Source organism: Eubalaena glacialis, chromosome 19 (assembly GCF_028564815.1).
Source record: "Eubalaena glacialis isolate mEubGla1 chromosome 19, mEubGla1.1.hap2.+ XY, whole genome shotgun sequence".
Classification (NCBI taxonomy): Eukaryota; Metazoa; Chordata; class Mammalia; order Artiodactyla; family Balaenidae; genus Eubalaena; species Eubalaena glacialis.
In genome coordinates, this window is record NC_083734.1 from 48,585,709 (window position 1) to 48,604,031 (window position 18,323).

An 18,323-nucleotide genomic window follows, 5' to 3' on the forward strand; every position below is an offset into this window, starting at 1 on the left:
ACAAACCTGGCCTTTTTTTTCTTCCCTCACAGCAGTAATCTAAAAGTTACTCACTGTCTTCTTCAAAGAATTACTACAGTTTTGGTCATATTAGATATATTTTGGATAGAATTGCTTTAATCAAAAGTATAGAGATTTAACATAAGGAAAATGTGAGATGGAAAAAAATAACATAAGAGAAACATAGCTGAAAATGAAATTTCAACAAGTCATTGTTAGAGACAAGAGTTCACCAAGGAGAAAGGTTTTACCTACTGATTTATTGAGGGTGGACTAATTCTGAACCATTTCCAAGAAGCTGGAATAGTAGTGACTGAGTATGGGTGGCTGTGATGACTTCCTCAGAGCTGTAGGGAGTGATCTATTATCCATCACTGAACACTAGTACAATGAGAGAATGCAGGAAAAAACTGCATTCCCAGGCTTGTTTCCTATTTGTATATGTAGGAAAAGTTGTAGATAATGTCAATAGACAATTTAGGGGAAGTACAAAGTGTTTTTGACAGATTGTGTGTACATGTACATACTATGTAGCTGCTTTGAAATGTCTAGTAGATGATCAGTTCTGAGTCAAACTACAGATTTCATGAAGATGTTGAAAGGTCTTTCTGCCTGAATTCTTCAGAGGAATCGAGATTTTATATTTCGAATGCCTAAAATTTTTTTAAATTAAAAGAAAGAAAGGCAGCCACAGAAGGGGCAACTTTAGCAATGATCTTTGTTAGATAAAACCTCATACAGCCAAGAGCGCAGATGATTTTTAATGAAATCAGTAAAAGAACCCTCTTCCTAAATTTCAGAATTTTTATCTTCAAACTCCTATCCCGTTACTTTAGGTAAAGGGTAAGTTACAGCTGATTAGCTCAGCTGTGCTTTGCCTCGACATGTGAAATCAATTGAGGTAAAATATGATGAAAGTTCATATTGATTCAGAGGTTTGCTGTTTGCTTTTTATAAAGTGGAGATTTGTGTCCTTGTGGGCATAACCATTGACATTCACTGTTCATGGAGAGCACAGATGGATTGCTGCCAGGTTTTCTCTTTGGGTTCCTTATGTTGTGCTTAAGGTCGGTAATAAAGCTGTAATCAATCTGTCTACAGAAAGGAGTGGAGATTTCTAAGTACACCTCCTCATTGCCAGTTCCACACTGTGCTTAGACATCATTGCTTCACTCACAAGCAATTCCTATCCTCAGCTTTACATGTGTAGTAACATTTCCTGTATTGTTCAGTTTTCTTAATGCTTAATGAGAACAATTTCAGGCGTTTTTTAAAAAGTGACATTTCCAGCATTTGGGTTTTTGTTTTGTTTTAATTTATTTATTTACTTATTTATTTATTTTTGGCTGCTTTGGGTCTTTGTTGCTGCGCGTAGGCTTTCTCTAGTTGTGGCGAGCTGGGGCTACTCTTCGGTGTGGTGCGCGGGCTTCTCCCTGCGGTGGCTTCTCTTGTTGGAGAGAACGGGCTCTAGGCGCATGGGCTTCAGTAGTTGTGGCACACGGGCTCAGTAGTTGCGGCTTGTGGGCTCTAGAGCACAGGTTCAGTAGTTGTGGTGCACGAGCTTAGTTGCTCCGCAGCATGTGGGATCTTCGCAGACCAGGGCTTGAACCAGTGTCCCCTGCATTGGCAGGCAGACTCCTAACCACTGTACCACCAGAGAAACCCCAGCATTTGTTAAAGAGCTAGATTAAGAGTCATTTCAAAGCAGAACACTTTTGTGGATGACTGTTCTCTGAGAGATGATTGAGGAGCTGGGGTCCCAGTGGTATATCTATGCATGCTCCTAGGGCAAATTTCAAATGCCTGTAGGCACAAAGCCAGTAGCTGAGAAGGAGAGGGTATACAGAACCTTGATGATGACCGTGATGTTTTTGTTTTTTTTTTCACACACACACACTGTATTTTATTTTTACAAGAGATAAATAGACTGACACCAAGCATTGTACATGGATGACCACAACAAAAGCAACAATGATTGCAATTACCAAACATGAAACACACTCATACTATGTCATAATATTGACATTCAGATGACCGTGATGTTGATGGAGATGATGTGATGGAAGAGGAAAAGAAGGAAGGCAATGATGATGGTGGTGGCAGCATCGGCTAACATTACTGTGCGCTTATATGTTCTGAGCACCATATCAATGCTTTCCATACATTCAGGCTGAATCTCCCCTGCAGTTTCTGTTATCTACACAATCCCACCACTTTTGTAGGTAGTACTGAGCCAACAGAGTGGTCTAGATTAAAATCACCCTCTGCACTTGCCCTTGAGGCAAAGGGAACAACCAGAAGGTATAGAGCGAACCCTGTGCAAATTCAAACAAACAAAAAAAAAAAAAACAGAGCTTAAAATTGCAGGTTCCAGCCTGACAGGCCAGACCGTGAATGGTATTAAGATGCATACATTTTCTAAGGTCTTTGAATTTAACACCTGCATCTGACAAAAATCTCACTCCTTTTCTGCTTCCTGTTATCTAATTCTGATTCTATCTCTGGGTGCTCAGGAAATACTTAGTGATAATTCTTAAGTCTGAGTCATTTTATTTTTTATAAGACTGTTTATAATGAAATTATAATTTTTTAATAATTTTTAAAATATGCCTTAGGAGCATATGTTTGTTGAGTCTAACATATGGTATTTCTCTGGTTATTTTATCCCTAAATGCTTTGTCACAATATCAGACTCTTTCCTCTACTACTCTATGCTGAATAAATATTAGAGAGATTAATATAAATCTTTATTCTCAGGCCTGCTTCCTATTTCTTATAATCCAGAGGGAAAACTCAATTTGTATTTATAAATTTTAATTACGAATTATGATACCATACATATACAAGAGAAATATTGGGTCAAATTTCTGATCTTAGATAAATCAGGCAGTTTCGAAGTTAGCAGCTTTTATTCTTACTTGAAGAAGTTGAGGAGTGGGGAGACAGAAGACAGTGTTAGAGAATGACTGTACAATAACCATGACCGTTGCTCTTGCTACTGATAAACCTGTGTTCTCATCTTTCTTTTTTAGGTGGTTGCCTATCACTATTGCCAAGCAGATAATGCCTACACCTGCCTGGTGCCGGAATTCGTCCACAATGTTGCTGCCCTGCTCTGCCGCTCACCGCAGCTGGCGGCCTATCGGGAGCAGCTTCTCCGGGAGCCTCACCTACAGAGCATGCTGAGCCTTCGGTCCTGTGTTCAAGATCCCATGGCCTCCTTCCGGAGGGGAGTGCTGGAGCCCCTGGAGAATCTCCACAAAGGTACAGATGAGGTGCAAAGCAGGTGGAAGGTGGAGGCTCTGGAGCCCAAGTTCATCTGGGGTCATGCTATAGAAATGATTATTTTTATCACACTGCGAGAGCTAAATGTTCCTACAGGATACAGTTAACAACTAAAAGGTTTTACCTGAAAAAATAAAAATTCCTCCAGGAATTGCTACTTCCTCCTTTCTTTGTAAAAATTCTCATTCTTATTTCCAAATATAATGCATTTCTCTTAAACTAAAGGTAGTAGAGCTACCAGTCCTCCGTGGAGTTCAAATAAATCAGTAAAGCCATGACTCCAACCCAGTGCCGTGGAGTTTCTATGGTTAGAAACATCCTCAGTTTTTATATTTGCTATTTTTTTTTATTACTCCACAGTCAGGTAAAATGAAATGGCACGTAGAGTTGCATAACTGTGTATATGCTAAAAATTACTTAATTGTCCACTAAAAGGTATTAAGATATTTTTAAGAAGTGGGGGAAAATGAAATGGGATCCATCTCCCTCTCATGCCTCATGCCTTTCCTCCGTTTTAACTCTGCAACTCAAGTGTTGGCTGTGACCTAAATGTAACCATCTCCTCCTTCACCCGTCTCTCTGCCTCATCCCCTTCCTGATGGTCTGTCAGTGCTGGAAGCCGAAGAAAAGGACCTGAGTAAGCATGAGATTGCTGAGCAATCCTGTTTATTCCTGAGAGACTTATATACTTTTCTCGAGCATTTCGGAGATAACTTATAAGAATTTACATTCTTCCGGCCTCTATCTTCAGTTTTGTGAACTTCCATGCCAGTTACTTGGATATCAGAGTTTCTCTTCTCAATGCTGATGACCTCTATCTGTACTTCTACTACCTACCTATTAGCTTTACCATACCCTAGACTTTTTTAAACATTGGAATTTCTCCGCAAGTATTTTGAGCAAAATTAAAGAGAAATTTCTGTACATTCAGTCGATCTTTAAATCCTGTTAATTCTGCCCTCCTGATGTTTCTCACATCCGTTAATCTCAAAGTCATTCCTACCACTGTTACCCTGAAGGCTGTTCAGCTGCCCATGATATCACATCTGTGTTGCTACCCTTCCTGGTCTTCTCTGGTTTTCTGGTCTAGTGCTTCTTTCACATCATAACACACTTGGAAAATTATTAAAATCTGTATAGCACATTGGGATAAAAAATCATGCCTCCTCATGGCTGGACATGGCCGGCCCTGAGGCTACAGCTGCACAAATCCCCCAAAGCCCTGAGGGCTGAAGGGATTCATTTTTAGGCACACCTCTAACCCATTAATGGCATACCTGGTGGGTAGTCTCTGCCCAGTCTCTCCAGTCTTCTAGACTTATGTACTGCTTCCAGATAAAGCTTCGTAAAGCATTGCTCTGATCACTAAATTTTGCTGTTCAGAAACCTCCAGTGCTTCCCTATTACCTCACTGAATTAACTTCCAGCTCCTTAACCTATCATTTAAGGTACTTAATGGCCTGGCTCCAACCTACTTTCCAGCCTTATTATCTACTTTTACCCTTATGAACCCTGTGTTTACATGTAAACCAAAGTATCCACTCATCCTTAAATACTCCCCTCCATTTTCCTGCCTCCATACATTTGTTCATTGTTTCCTTTTCTTGATATACCTTCTCCTCACATCTCTGCCTGTCAGAATCCTACCCATTTTTCAAGGACCACCTTAAATCCCACCTCATTCATGAAATACCTGCTGACCCACCTGCCCCCTCCAGTAAGTTACAATATCCTTCCAAATTGACAATAGGTTTTTCTTTTTTATATCTCACTTATGGTACTTCATACATTACTGTATGTATAATAAGAACTTAAATTTTTATTACTAACATTTATTGAACATCTATTATATGTCAGATATTATACTTTGTGCTTTATAAGAATTAGTTATTTCTGTACTTATTCCTTTGACTAAATTGTATGCTTTTGAAGTTAGGAACCTTTTCTTATTCAACGTTTATCCTTCATAGTGATTACCTCACCTTGGACATAGTAGGCATTTCAGGAAATAAATTTTGAACAAATAAGTGAACATAGAAATTGCTCACATGTAGGGGTACCTTGAAGGAAAGTCAGTGATACAAGGATCTACATCTTAAGGCTAATTCAAGGAGAATATCAAATGCATGCAGACTCAGCTCTGGATTCGCAACCATAATTCATGTGTTTTTTAATTTTACTACTAGATATATTTGCTTCTCATTTAGGTCTCCATAACCAGCTTTAGATATCCCCATGGGTAAATGTTGTTCTGAGTGAATTTAATTATTCTATCAAATTCCCATGTTCTTACCCTTAAAACAGAATCACCATCATGAGCAATAACTGGAAACACAATTTATAAAATTAATGAAATACTAAAAATTATTTGATTAATCCAAAAGAAGCCTGGAAAGAAAGAACAGAATAATTTTTTTTAGTATGTAACAACAAGATGAGAGATTAAAATCAACCATATCAAAAATTACATTAAATTTAAATTGACCAAATACTTCTATCAAAAGGCAGAAACTGTCAGACTGGATAAAAAACAAGACCAACCATATGCTGTCTGTAGGAGAGGTTATTTAAAGACACAGATTGAAAGTGAAAGGATAGAAAAATATATACTCCATAAACATGGAGCATAAGAAGGCTGGAGTGGGTCTATTAATGTGAGGCAGAGTAGACTTCAAGACAAGGAGTATTATCAGAGGGGCATTTGATAAACATAAAAGGACCAATTTATCAGAAGATAAAGTAATCCTAAATGTGTATGAACCTAATAATGGAGGTTCAAAATACATGAATCAAAAACTAATAGAACCTAAGAGCTAAATAGACAAATACTCAATCATAGTTGGAAATTTTAACACCTCTCTCTCAGTAACTCTTAGAACAAGTAGACAAAAATTAGTAAATATATAGAAGATTTTAACAACACTGTCAACCAATTTGATCCAACTGACATTTATAGAACACTACCCAATAACTGCACAATATACATTCTTTTCAAGTGCATATGGACCTTATTCTGGGCCATAAAATAAGTCTGAAATTTTCAAAAAATTAAAATCTTACAGAAAATGTTCTCTGAGATAATGGAATTAAATTAGAAATCAATACACATAAAATCCCAAAATATTTAGGAATTTAGCAGTGCACTTCTAAACAACCCATAAGAGAAAGAAGAAATCACAAAGGGAATTATAGAATATTTCAAACTGAGTAATACATAAAATCAGTGGTTAAGTTTATGACTTAATAAACTAGAAAAAAATGAGGAAAATAAACCCAGAGTAAGCAGAAAGAAGGAAATAATGAAAAGCAAGAGCAGCAGTCAGTGAAATAGAAAAAGATTAATAGTTAAAATGAATAAACCCCTAGGAAGATTGATCAAGAAAATGAGAGGAAAACACATCAGGCATGAAAGAGGAGCTAGCACTACAGTTCCTACAGACATTAAAAGAAAAATAAGGGATTATTATGAACAACTATATAACAATAAATTCAACAACTTAAATTGGGCAAATTCTATAAAAAACACAACTTACCAAAAGTGACTCAAGAGGAAAGAGAAAATCTGACTAGCTCTTATCTATTTAATTTGTAAGTTAAAACTTAGACTATCTTCACAACCTTGGGGTAGGTAAAGATTTCTTAGGTCCTAAAAATCATTAACCATGTAGGAAAAAATTAGTAAATTGGACTTCATCAAAATGTTAAATGTCTGCTCAACATAAGATACACTAAGAAAAAGGAAAAGCAAATCACAAAAGGGGAGAAAATAATTCACTCTGTGTACATGTGTGACAAAGCACTTGTATCCATAGTATCTAAAGAATTTCTATAAATCATTGATGAAAAGATAAATAATCCAATTCTTAAATGGACAAAAGATTTAGATGCTTCACAAAAAGAAGATATTCAAATAGGCTGCCAGCACATAGAAAGGTGTTTACCATCGTTAGTCGTCAGGGAAATGCAAATTAAAATCACAATGAGACACCACTTTACTCCCACTACAGTGGTTAAAATTTTTAAAGTTGAACATCAGATGTTGGTGAGGATGGTAAGCAGCTGGAACCCTCACACTTTACTGGTGGGAGTTTAAAATGGTACAACTACTTTGGAAAACTATTTGGCAGTTCCTTATAAAGTTAAAGATAAATCTGCCTTATGACCAAGCAATTCTATTCCTATGTATTTACCCAAAAGAAATGAAAACATATGTCTACAAAAAGACTCATACAAAAATGTTTGTATTGACTTTATTCATAGTAGTTAAAAACTGGAAACAACCGAAGGTCCTTCAACAAAAGAATACATAAACAAATTGTATATTCATTTGATGGATATTAAATGAAATCTTAGTATTAAATTCTTAGTATTCTTCTTAGTAGTAGAAAGGAACAAACTAATAATACCCTCAACAACATAAATGAATCTCAGAAACATTATATCAAGCATAAGAAGCAAGTATCTATGGTGATATGAATCAGAACAGTGGTTGCCTATTGAGAACTGGGAAGGAACCTCTCTGGAATGATGGAGATGTTCTCTACTTTGATCAGGATGTTAGTTACACGAGTATACATGTTTGTCAAAACTCACCAAAGTGTACAGTTAAGATCTTCACAATTAATTGTATTAATCATATATAAATTTTATCACAGTAGTTTTTAAAATAGGGAATTTTTTAAAGGTAGCTGGAGTTTTCTTTCCAGGAAAGTTCAGTTGAAAACACTTTCAAATTAGATTCAGGAGCTAGATTTCAAATTATATATTTTTCTTTAAAAAAAGAGTCAACGTTTTTCACGATACTTTAAGGTTCTACTCAGTAACAAAGGATAGCTCTAGTATATCGCCAAGCAGAATGCAATTAGAAAATTCCTCTATGGGAATTAAAGACACAAGTATGCTAAAGGGAGCCAAGGTCCTCAAAATCAAGAACTTAAGAGCCCCCATTTGTGTGGGTAAATCCTAATTAGTTCCAAGCAACTCCTCTCTCTTCCGGAATTCTTTGGACTCCCTAAAGGAGTAATGTGTTTTCTTAGCCCTACATCATCTAGAATGCCATTTCATTAATAATCATTGTTAACAGTTAGAGAGCTGAAATCCGTAGTTCATTTCTCTTCCTAAAGTCACCAGATGAAAGTAATAGTTGAAACTCTTTATAATTTGAGAACTAATTTATAGTACTTAGGCTATTGAAATTAAACTCCTTTATGTAAAGCTTGTACTTTAGAGGGGAAATATAAAGTTTTATTAATCATGCAAAAAATCTGCATATTTTCAAATGTGAAACAAAAATATGTAGAGTTTCGATTAGTCTTGACTCTTTCAAAAGCTAAAAGAGCCAATGTGGTACAGAGTTCCTCAGAGTTTTCCTTCTGTCCCCAGCTTCACTTTCTTTTTCCTCCTCAGATATAACCTATTGCCTGTTTCAGGCATCCAGTGACTTCTTTCTCTCTTCCCCTGCTTTCCTCTCTTCAGAACCTGTAAGGTCCTACCAACTAGGAACTTTTACTTGTTATTTGCAATTCATTTATACTGAAATGTTCATTCAGCCAGGGGATTTTTTTAATCTCTGATTGTTCAATATTGTTTAAGAATCAGTAAGCATTTAATGGGAGTGGAAACCTGAAATCTTACCAAGTCTTCTGCAGCCTAGCCCTAATGATAAACTGATTTTGTCAATTTAGGATAGTATAGACTCCAGGCGGGAAAGGGAAACAAAAGATATTTGTCTTTCCTCCATGACTCCTGCTCCCCTGGGAAGATCACATAAGGGTCTGGTCTCCTTGAAGCTGCTTTAGGTATAGTCTAGGAAGCTGCTGGTTCTGTAAGATCTTGGAATCCAGCCTGCCTAGTGTAGATCTGTCTGTTGGTTGGGATTCCTTTTCTCTGTTCCTCCATCCCTTCCTTCCTACTACGTATTCACATATAGTCTTATATACTGCTGTGGACTCCAAATTAAACCTTTTTTTTTTTTGGAAATTCCCAAAAGAACATGTGATACTGTTCTCTTTAATGCTGTCAGATTCAGGGGGGCGGAGGGGGAGAAAAACATTCTTTCCAGCTTTTTCAGGTATGAGAGAAAAATTAATTTACATATGCAAATTCTCATAAATGCAGTGCTCAGGCTGTCTCACAACTGATAACATGGGGGAAATGATGATGTTAATACATATGCTTTATATATTATTTATGTGACAAACACATTCATACCTGGTGAAAAGCAAAATGAACTCACTAAATGAATTATTCCACGTCTTTATAATAAATTATGTACCCTGAGCATTCACTAAACACACAACAGACCTTTTCTAATTTTTTCTTCCAAAGAGATATGTGATCAAAGACCCAGAAAGAACTCACTTATCCACTGGGTAATTATTAAGTAATTTGTTTCTTTCTGTCTCAGAGAGAAAAATCCCAGATGAAGATTTCATCATCTTAATTGATGGATTAAATGAAGCAGAATTTCACAAACCGGATTATGGGGATACAATTGTATCATTTCTGAGTAAAATGATTGGAAAATTTCCTTCCTGGCTCAAACTAATTGTAACAGTTAGGACCAGTTTACAGGTATGTGTTTGTTTGCTTTTGGACCATAAATTATTTCCCCGTGGAGAGTGCTTAAAGTGAAAAAGTTCTAGGTCCTTGTACCCTTAGTGATGAGCTTTTCTAAATCTCTACCATGTCCTAGAGCGCTAGCAAGAGTAATTCCCAACGAGCATATTTTGAGAGTAAGAGATACAATCTAGAGAGAGCATTCTCTGTATACTACTCTCTTAGCTCAAATTCCCATTTCCATTGCTCTGAGTAAGTTTTGATAAAGTGTCCCTCAAAAAAGCATGAAAAGAAAGTCCACTTTTCTAGACTTTGTCATGAGTATAGCAAAGCAGATAGATCCTGTAACACTCTAATTCACTGTTTGACTTTTGTTTTATGTTTTTTATCATTTAATGCCAGGCAAAATCCAGTTCAATGTATAGTGTAGAGTCAGATTTTCTAGTTCTTCCCTCTGTTTCTCAACTTTCTATAGCATGAAGATGGACTTTCTTCTATATATTTCTTTTTCTAAGAAATATTGGCAATATTAAGGCTTTATATTAAATTTACTGCAACTGGGAGATAAGAGTTTTTTTTAATTACCTTCCCTGCTCACTCACTGATCACTCAGTTTATGGCCTAGAAGAATGACTAGGAATGTTGGAACTGCGCCTGTAAAGACATATGGGCTAAGGATAAATGACTCCACCTTCACTACCATTCACAGTATAGCTGAGTTGGTATTTTCCATTCTTTACATATTCACACTTGGTTTGAAACAGGGTTTCTCAACTTTTTTTCCCCTAACCATAGCCTCTTTTAAAGAACATTAAAATTTTGCATATTATACACCCATCCCACTATTTTGATGCAACTCCCTTAAAACAGTTGTTAATATACAGAAAATAGTCTCGGTGCCCTCCTTTTCCCCTCTCCCAGGCATTTAGTATTTTTCCTGCAGATTGACCAATTTAGGTCAATCTGCCTTCTTTGATCAGAGACTGTACTTCTGATCCTGACCACCAACTTGCAGATGTTTGTTGTTAAAATCTCAAAGTAATTTGAAGAATGTGAATGAATCAACATAAATGCATCTTTACAACTAAAAATTATGTAATCCGCCATTATTGGTCAGTAGCTTGTTAAAGATGAAAGATGAATAAAAGAAACTTCCAGGAACACAATCTCTGACTAGTTTTACTAAGTACGTACTTAGGAGATATCTTCGTTTATATAATTTTTGTTTGTTTGTTTTGGTTTTTTTTCTTCGTTTATATTTTTATATAATGCCGCGTGCAATCTCAAAAGATGTTTTAAGTATGACTTGGTAGACCACGTGACTTTAATTTTTCAGCTGTGCCAAAGAACAGGAAAAGTACTAAACACACAAAGTCCAAATGTCAATGTCTTCATAGATCAAGACCTGCAGTAACTTCCCAGATACTTCATTCACTTCAACCAATAACTTTTAAAAATTATTTAGCTGACAATGAAACAATTCCTAGGTCTTTAAAAATGAACCCTCATAATTGATCATTCATTATTTCCACAAACATTTTTTACGTACTTCAAGTATAAAAGGCTCTTTCTAAGAGCTGAGGATACGATGGTGAACAAGACAGACAATATCCCTGCCCTCATAAAGCTTGTATTCTAGTGAGGAACACAAATAATAAAGTAAAAAATGAACATATATTAAAAATTTAGGTAGTGTTAGTGCTATGAAGACAAATATAACAGAGTAAAGGGATAAATGAGGATGACAGATATTTTAGATAGGGCAGATAGGAAAGGCCTCTCCAAGGAGCCTTGTAAAGTGATAACATCTGATTTACCTTCTTTGGCTGCTGGCTGTGTAGATAATAATATGTAGGGGATCAAGAATGGAAGCAGAAGTACAGGTGAAAGGTGATGGTGGCTTAGACTAGAGTGGGAACAGTGGAGACCCTCTGAAGTGGTCATATTTGGAGTATATTTTGAAGAAGAATCAAAAGGACTTGATGATGGGCTGGATGTGGGAATGAGCAAGAGAGAAGATTCAAGGATGAATTGTGGGGTTTTGGTGAGCAACTGGGTAGATGCTGGTTTGAGGAAAAGAGAAGGATCATAGATAGTTCCTACGATTTGGTGGTAGGGTCAGTGGTAATACCATTTATTGATATGCGGAGGTTTTGTGGTGGGGGGAAATTTTAGTAGTTCTGATTTGATCACATTAAGTTTGTCTATGAACATCCAAGTGTCGTTGTTGAGTAGATGGAGATATAAGATGAGAGCTCAGAAGAAATGACTAAGCTGGAAAAATGAAATTAGACATCATCCACGTATAGATGATATTTAGAACCATGGGACCCAACTATTCTAGGGAGTGAGGTGGCCAGATAAGAGGAAAGAATGGAGACGTGAGCCCTGGCTGGACTGAGAAATGAGAGAGGAGCCAGCCAAAAAGGCTGGGTAGGAATAGCCAGTGTGCTAAGAGGAAAATGAGGGGAGCATGCTGTGGAAGCAAAAGCTGCAGGAGGGGACTCGAGAAGAAAGATGTGTTCACCTGTGTCAGATACTGCTGAGAGGTTGAGGAGGATGAGAAATGAAACTTGGTTATTGGATTTGGCAAGATGAAGATTGCTGATCATCTTGACAAGGACCATTTCAGTGAAGTGACGGGATTGAAGCCTGATTGCAACAAATGGAGGAGAGAATGGGAAGGGAGGAATGAAATACAGTAAGTAGAGAAAACTTTTCTGTTAGGTTTTGCTAAACATGGGAACAGAGATATAGTAGTTGGAGGGAGGAATATGGAGTCACATGTCTCTGTGGAGACAAGACAGAAAGAGAAGAGAAGAGGAAATTCAGGAGAGAGAATGGATACTTACAGGAGCAAAGTCTATAGCAGATAAGAAAAGATGGATTCCAGAGCATGAGAGTCACCACAAAGCCCTGTCACCTTCCCCCAATGTAATTTCCAAGCAGATCACCAAGGTACCAAGCTTCCCACTATTAGAAGTGTTCCTTTGGGCTAAGGCATCTCCAAAAAACCTACATTAAAATAAAGTCATTTTATCAGGCGGGATAGAAGGTCACATTTTTATATGACATTCTTTAAGTCCTTTTACATTTATCTTAGTGAGTTGTACTTTGACATTATGCTATGGTTTACACTGAGAAAAATTACAACAAAAGTTATATGGCATTCTCTTTTCTATTTTAGGAGTGAGTGTTATTTAGGATATTGACCATTAAATCACTCCTAAAGTGCCCTTTATGAAGACCCATAAAAGTTATTTTAAGTCTCAATATTAGGAAAAGTGTCCCTCCTGTGCAACTAATATGTCTTAATCTATGGACACTAATACTTGATCGTATTTCCCTCTTTTCTTTGACCACTCAGAAGTTCAGAATAAATTTGTGGACCTCGTAGTTTATCACAAGAGTTAGGGGAAACTGAAGGTCTTTCTCTCTCTCTCTCTCTCTCTCTCTCCATCTGTTTTAGGAAATTACCAAGCTGCTGCCTTTCCATAGGATTTTTTTGGATCGACTAGAAGAGAATGAAGCCATAGACCAGGACCTGCAGGCTTACATCCTGCACCGGATACACAGCAGCTCAGAGATCCAGAATAACATTTCACTTAATGGCAAAATGGACAATACTACATTTGGCAAACTCAGTTCTCATCTCAAGACACTCAGTCAAGGGTCCTATCTATACCTGAAACTCACATTTGACCTCATAGAGAAAGGCTATCTAGTGTTAAAGAGCTCTAGCTACAAAGTAGTTCCTGTTTCGCTCTCTGAGGTTTACTTACTCCAGTGCAATATGAAGTTCCCAACCCAGTCTTCCTTTGACCGGGTGATGCCTCTCCTGAATGTGGCAGTGGCCTCTCTCCACCCACTGACTGATGAACATATCTTCCAAGCCATCAATGCTGGCAGCATTGAAGGCACGCTAGAATGGGAGGATTTTCAGCAGAGAATGGAGAACCTCTCCATGTTCCTAATCAAGCGCAGAGACATGACTCGTATGTTTGTGCATCCTTCTTTTCGAGAATGGCTTATCTGGAGAGAAGAAGGAGAGAAAACCAAATTTCTCTGTGATCCCAGGTAAGCCATAGATCTGTAATAAGCAATTTGTGAGCCTATTTTGTATTTATTGCATGGAGCATGGGTATTGAAAACAGTGAGAAGTGTTCTTCATTGAACATTTCACATAAAGGAAACATCATCTCTGTTTCTTCTTAAAACAAGGCTATAATGAAGTTTATTTTCTCACAATATTATTTCCTTAAGACTCAAATCTGCATAGATGTTTACAATGCTCCCTACATTCCTGTATTTTTCTAAACAATTTTCTCTGATTCCACTAGGGTTCACAGGCTATAATTAATTTTTTTTAATTAATTTATTTATTTTTGGCTGCGTTGGGTCTTCGTTGCTGCATGCGGGCTTTCTCTAGTTGCAGCGAGTAGGGGCTACTCTTTGTTGCGGTGCGCGGGCTTCTCATTGCGGTGGCTTCTCTTGTTGCGGAGCATGGGCTCAGTAGTTGTGGCTTGCAGGCTCTAGAGTACAGGCTCATTAGTTGTGGTGCACAGGCTTAGTTGGTCTGCAGCATGTGGGATCTTCCCGGACCAGGGCTTGAACCCGTGTCCCCTGCATTGGCAGGCGAATTCTTAACCACTGCGCCACCAGGGAAGTCCCCAGGCTGTAATTAATTTAACCATTTAACAGACTTCCTCAGTATTCTTCAGAAAGAATTGATACATTGTTTACCTCTTTGACTTAGAGCAGAATTGTTTTAAAATTGTGAGTGCCCTTTTAAAAGCCATGCCATTGTTAAAGTCACCAATGACTGACCCCATTAGAGCCCAGCTGATGCTAAGATTTACAGTGGAAAATGGAATCTTACACCTTATAGCTGAAAAAGACTTGAGGAGATCAGCTGATTTAGACACTCTTACCTTTAGATAAATAAAGTGTCATTATCCCTATTTTACTATAAAGGCCTTAAAATGCTGAATCACTTGTGAAAAGCCATAAGGTTAACAGGTGGGAGAAAGGAAGAGGAGTTAAAAGAGGAATGGCAAATGTGCTGTGTGTACCACCGCTCCCCTATCCTGCACCCGCGGCAGACGTCACTGATTTACCCCAGCACTCTTTCCTGATGAGCCTGACCCTGACTTAATCTTTCTCAGCTCAACAAACCAGACTCGATATGAAACTATGCTCAACAAACCAGACTCGAAATGAAACTATTTCCCATTCTCTTGGGTAGAACCTAGATCTCTAGCATCCTAGTGAGGTGTGCTTTCTACTCCTCCACACTCCTTTTTGAAAGAATTATTCCTTTAATAAAGTTGATGTTTTCAAAAGCAGGTATAGTCCTGATTTCCTGGAAACAAAGAAGACACCAACAACATAGCTGACAAACGCAGAGCTTATTCTGGCTCAAAAAGAAGATAGGCCAGGTTTGCCTGTGCCTTCCGCTGTGAGTCATCAGAGAGGCTGACCGTCTCTGACCGTGCTGGGATTTTATTATTACCCGCGAGGCATGTTCTTCACCAGGTCCTGTTAGAGACACCTGTGCTTGTGGGCATGCTGCTCGGCCTACTTCATGCCGACCCATTAGAAGATCAGTTCCAGATTCTGATCACGATATTAAGCCAGGCAGTAGATTTTGTGCTGTCTTCCCTAAGAGGGAAACTTTTTAAAGAAACATGCTGTAGTGGAAAGAACATAAATGTTAGTCAGATGACCTGCTTAATAAATCCTACCTTTTCTAGGAACTGTGGCCTTTGGGAAATTACATAATGTTTCTGAGACAGTTTTCTCATCTACATAAAAGGAGTAATAATTCCTAGAGCTGTTGAGAATTGAGGTCATGTCGTGTAATGCCTAGACTAGCACAGAGTACAGAGAAAGTGGTCAGGGGATGTTCTGTGTCTTCCCCTCTCTTTGTAGTAATAGACCTTCCAGGTGTACCTTAACAAAATCCTGTGGCTAATTGGATAGGCAGCAGGAGTCTTCTGCTATCAGCATTTGGGGGCACAAGATTTTTTTTAAAAACCCTGGGTCTGAGTCTCTTCTGTGAATTGTATGCCATTCCCAAGAGGATTTTATTGTAAATACCACTAGTACTGCTGCTGATGTTAGTACACAGAGTTGGCAACGACAGAGTTAAGAAAAAGAGACCCATCTAGAATTGCCTAATAAACACTGAAATCAGTTTCCAGAGGAACTTTGCTGGCTGATCTGCTCTCTTATCCTGGAACGTCTCAGAGGATTGAGAACTGAGGTCCAGGGGAGCCAGACTAGCGCTGAATTAACAGTATTCTTACAACAGATAAAACCCTCAGGCTCTCAAAGGGGAAAAGATGGTATTTATGCAGCCATATCATGGCTTTACAGGCTTACCTTCTCAACATTGTTTATTAACTAGAATCATTTTGGCAAGAGGCTGATGCACTGGGACAAGGAGAGCAAACGCTTCTAACTTCAAATGCTGTGTCGTCTGTTGCCTGGTGATTGAATAACACTCGGGGCTGCTGAGGGATCATCATATATCACTTAATGGCAGAGAGTAAACAGGACCAGGCATTGTCAAAAAAGCTTTCTTACATGTTTCATCTCAGTTGGAATTCAGCCTTCTTCCCAACACTGTCTGGCACCAGCTTTGTTACTAAGGTATTGATCTCAGAGCTTGAGGCCCCCTGGGTCAATGAGATGGAAATGCACTAAGAATTTAATGTCACTGGCAGAGCCCAGGCTGGCCTTTCAAAGAAACTGGCTGTAATTGCTTTCCATTGTAGGCGAGTCTGATTAGCAGGACTCTCTCCAGGCAGGGTTTGCCTTTGTGGCTTCAGCCTCTACTTCCTGTACATTGTTCCCCACTCTGTTCTCCACTTTATCTCCAGCTTCTCTCTAGAACATCTAATGTGGTTCAGTAGACCAGGGAAGACTTAACTCAGTGCCTCTGAAGTCACATTATGTAGGCCAGTGCCTGACATGCATATCTCTGTGTAAGGAGAACTTTCAGAAGCTACAGAACATCTCTTCTAGTCCGTCTTCCTGGGCTTTCAACACTCACGTCTTCACCCTGAACTTACTGACCTTATTAGGGAATTAGACACAGATGAGACTATTCTACTGAAGCCAAAAAGTAGTTGACCTTCATCAGAAATAGGCCACCCAGGGTGGTACTTCTGCTAAGTGAAGAGAGTCAGTAATCTGAGGATGGCGCTAGAAAGAGGAAAAAGCAGAGCTGGAGGTCAGTGCAGCAGCTGAGATAAGAGTTTTCCTTATTTTAAATATCAGACTTCCTGTTGTCCCAGAATCAGGGCAGACAATTGACATCCCAGAAAGAGTGACCTAAGGTTGCATACACGTCTGTCACAGAAAGAAATGAGTTATAGATACCTTTTCTTGGCTTGGTAACAGGGTAGAGTATTTGTATATATATGCATGTTGGTGTTTATCAAACTGTAAGTAAAGTATCACTGCAAAATCTTTTATTACATCAAAACTTCTAAGATTTTAGATTAACATTCTAGATAAAAGTTTGCCCCTTGAAGCACTCATAAGCCTTAGACCTCACCACCTTATTCTGCCTTCTGTTTCCCACTATTCATCACTGTCATATTCTGTCATACTCTGAAATTAATCTGTCCTATATGTTATTCCCTCGGCCACTGAGCTATCAGATTAACTCACTAATCTAATAAACTAATCTCTGTTGTTATGCTCATAACAGGGAAGTAGAAAACATTAAATGCAACTTGCGTATTTTAAGTAAAGCATTTAAGAGAAGTCACCAGCCTTTATGATCCAACCTATTAATGACTTTGATAGTTGAAATGTGAGGCTGATAGAGTAGAGAGTTGGGGCCACCAGCCTTGTGGTGCTGTCCAATTACTGCCTAATATTTCTACATAGCTTTAGGCTAGCCCTGAATGAATCCCCACTCTTTTTTTTCCTGTTTCTTTCCTGTTATCTCTGTTTTCATGGTATTAGCCTCCCCTTCCCTAAGAACAGCTCTCAGATCAACATTTTGATGTGTATATACATGTAAGATTTTGACACAGAGATTCAAAGACTCAGCTGCCCTATTTTTAACTGTTTGAATAAAACGCAGGAAGCCTGTTGTAAACTTTAACGAGTCTTAAGCTGTAGACCCTAATGAGGTTTGATTTGGAAGCCTAATTTGAGCTGGCCTGATTTCCTCAAACTAAGAGAAGCAAATTTATAGTGGGTGGAAAAGGGAAAAGGCTACGCAAGTCCTAACTGTACCTGTGGGGACAGTTGAGTACTTACTCGATTCCTTGTGGCCGGAGTTGATATCTTACAATAAATGTTCTTTAAGATTTTTCTTAATTATTTTGGCCATGTTAGCAAATTACACATTGGAGACTGGGTGCTCCAAAATCCATGTCACAAAGCAGAGTGTCAGAGAAGAAGCAGTTTGTCAAAGGGAGGAAAAAAAAAAAAAAAAAAAGAGGCCATTCTCCCTATAA

The 18,323-nt window shown here is 38.1% G+C and overlaps 1 protein-coding gene across 8 annotated transcripts in view; it reads left to right on the plus strand.

Annotated features, from left to right (window-relative positions):
* TANC2 (tetratricopeptide repeat, ankyrin repeat and coiled-coil containing 2) overlaps window positions 1-18,323 on the plus strand; it is a 351,153-nt gene that overhangs the window by 275,158 nt on the left and 57,672 nt on the right. For all 8 annotated transcript variants that reach the window (XM_061174771.1, XM_061174772.1, XM_061174774.1 and 5 more), the window contains 3 exons: window positions 3,033-3,264; window positions 9,692-9,858; window positions 13,313-13,920. In XM_061174771.1, coding sequence (XP_061030754.1) covers window positions 3,033-3,264; window positions 9,692-9,858; window positions 13,313-13,920 — 1,007 coding nt within the window. The remainder of the gene's footprint in view (window positions 1-3,032; window positions 3,265-9,691; window positions 9,859-13,312; window positions 13,921-18,323) is intronic.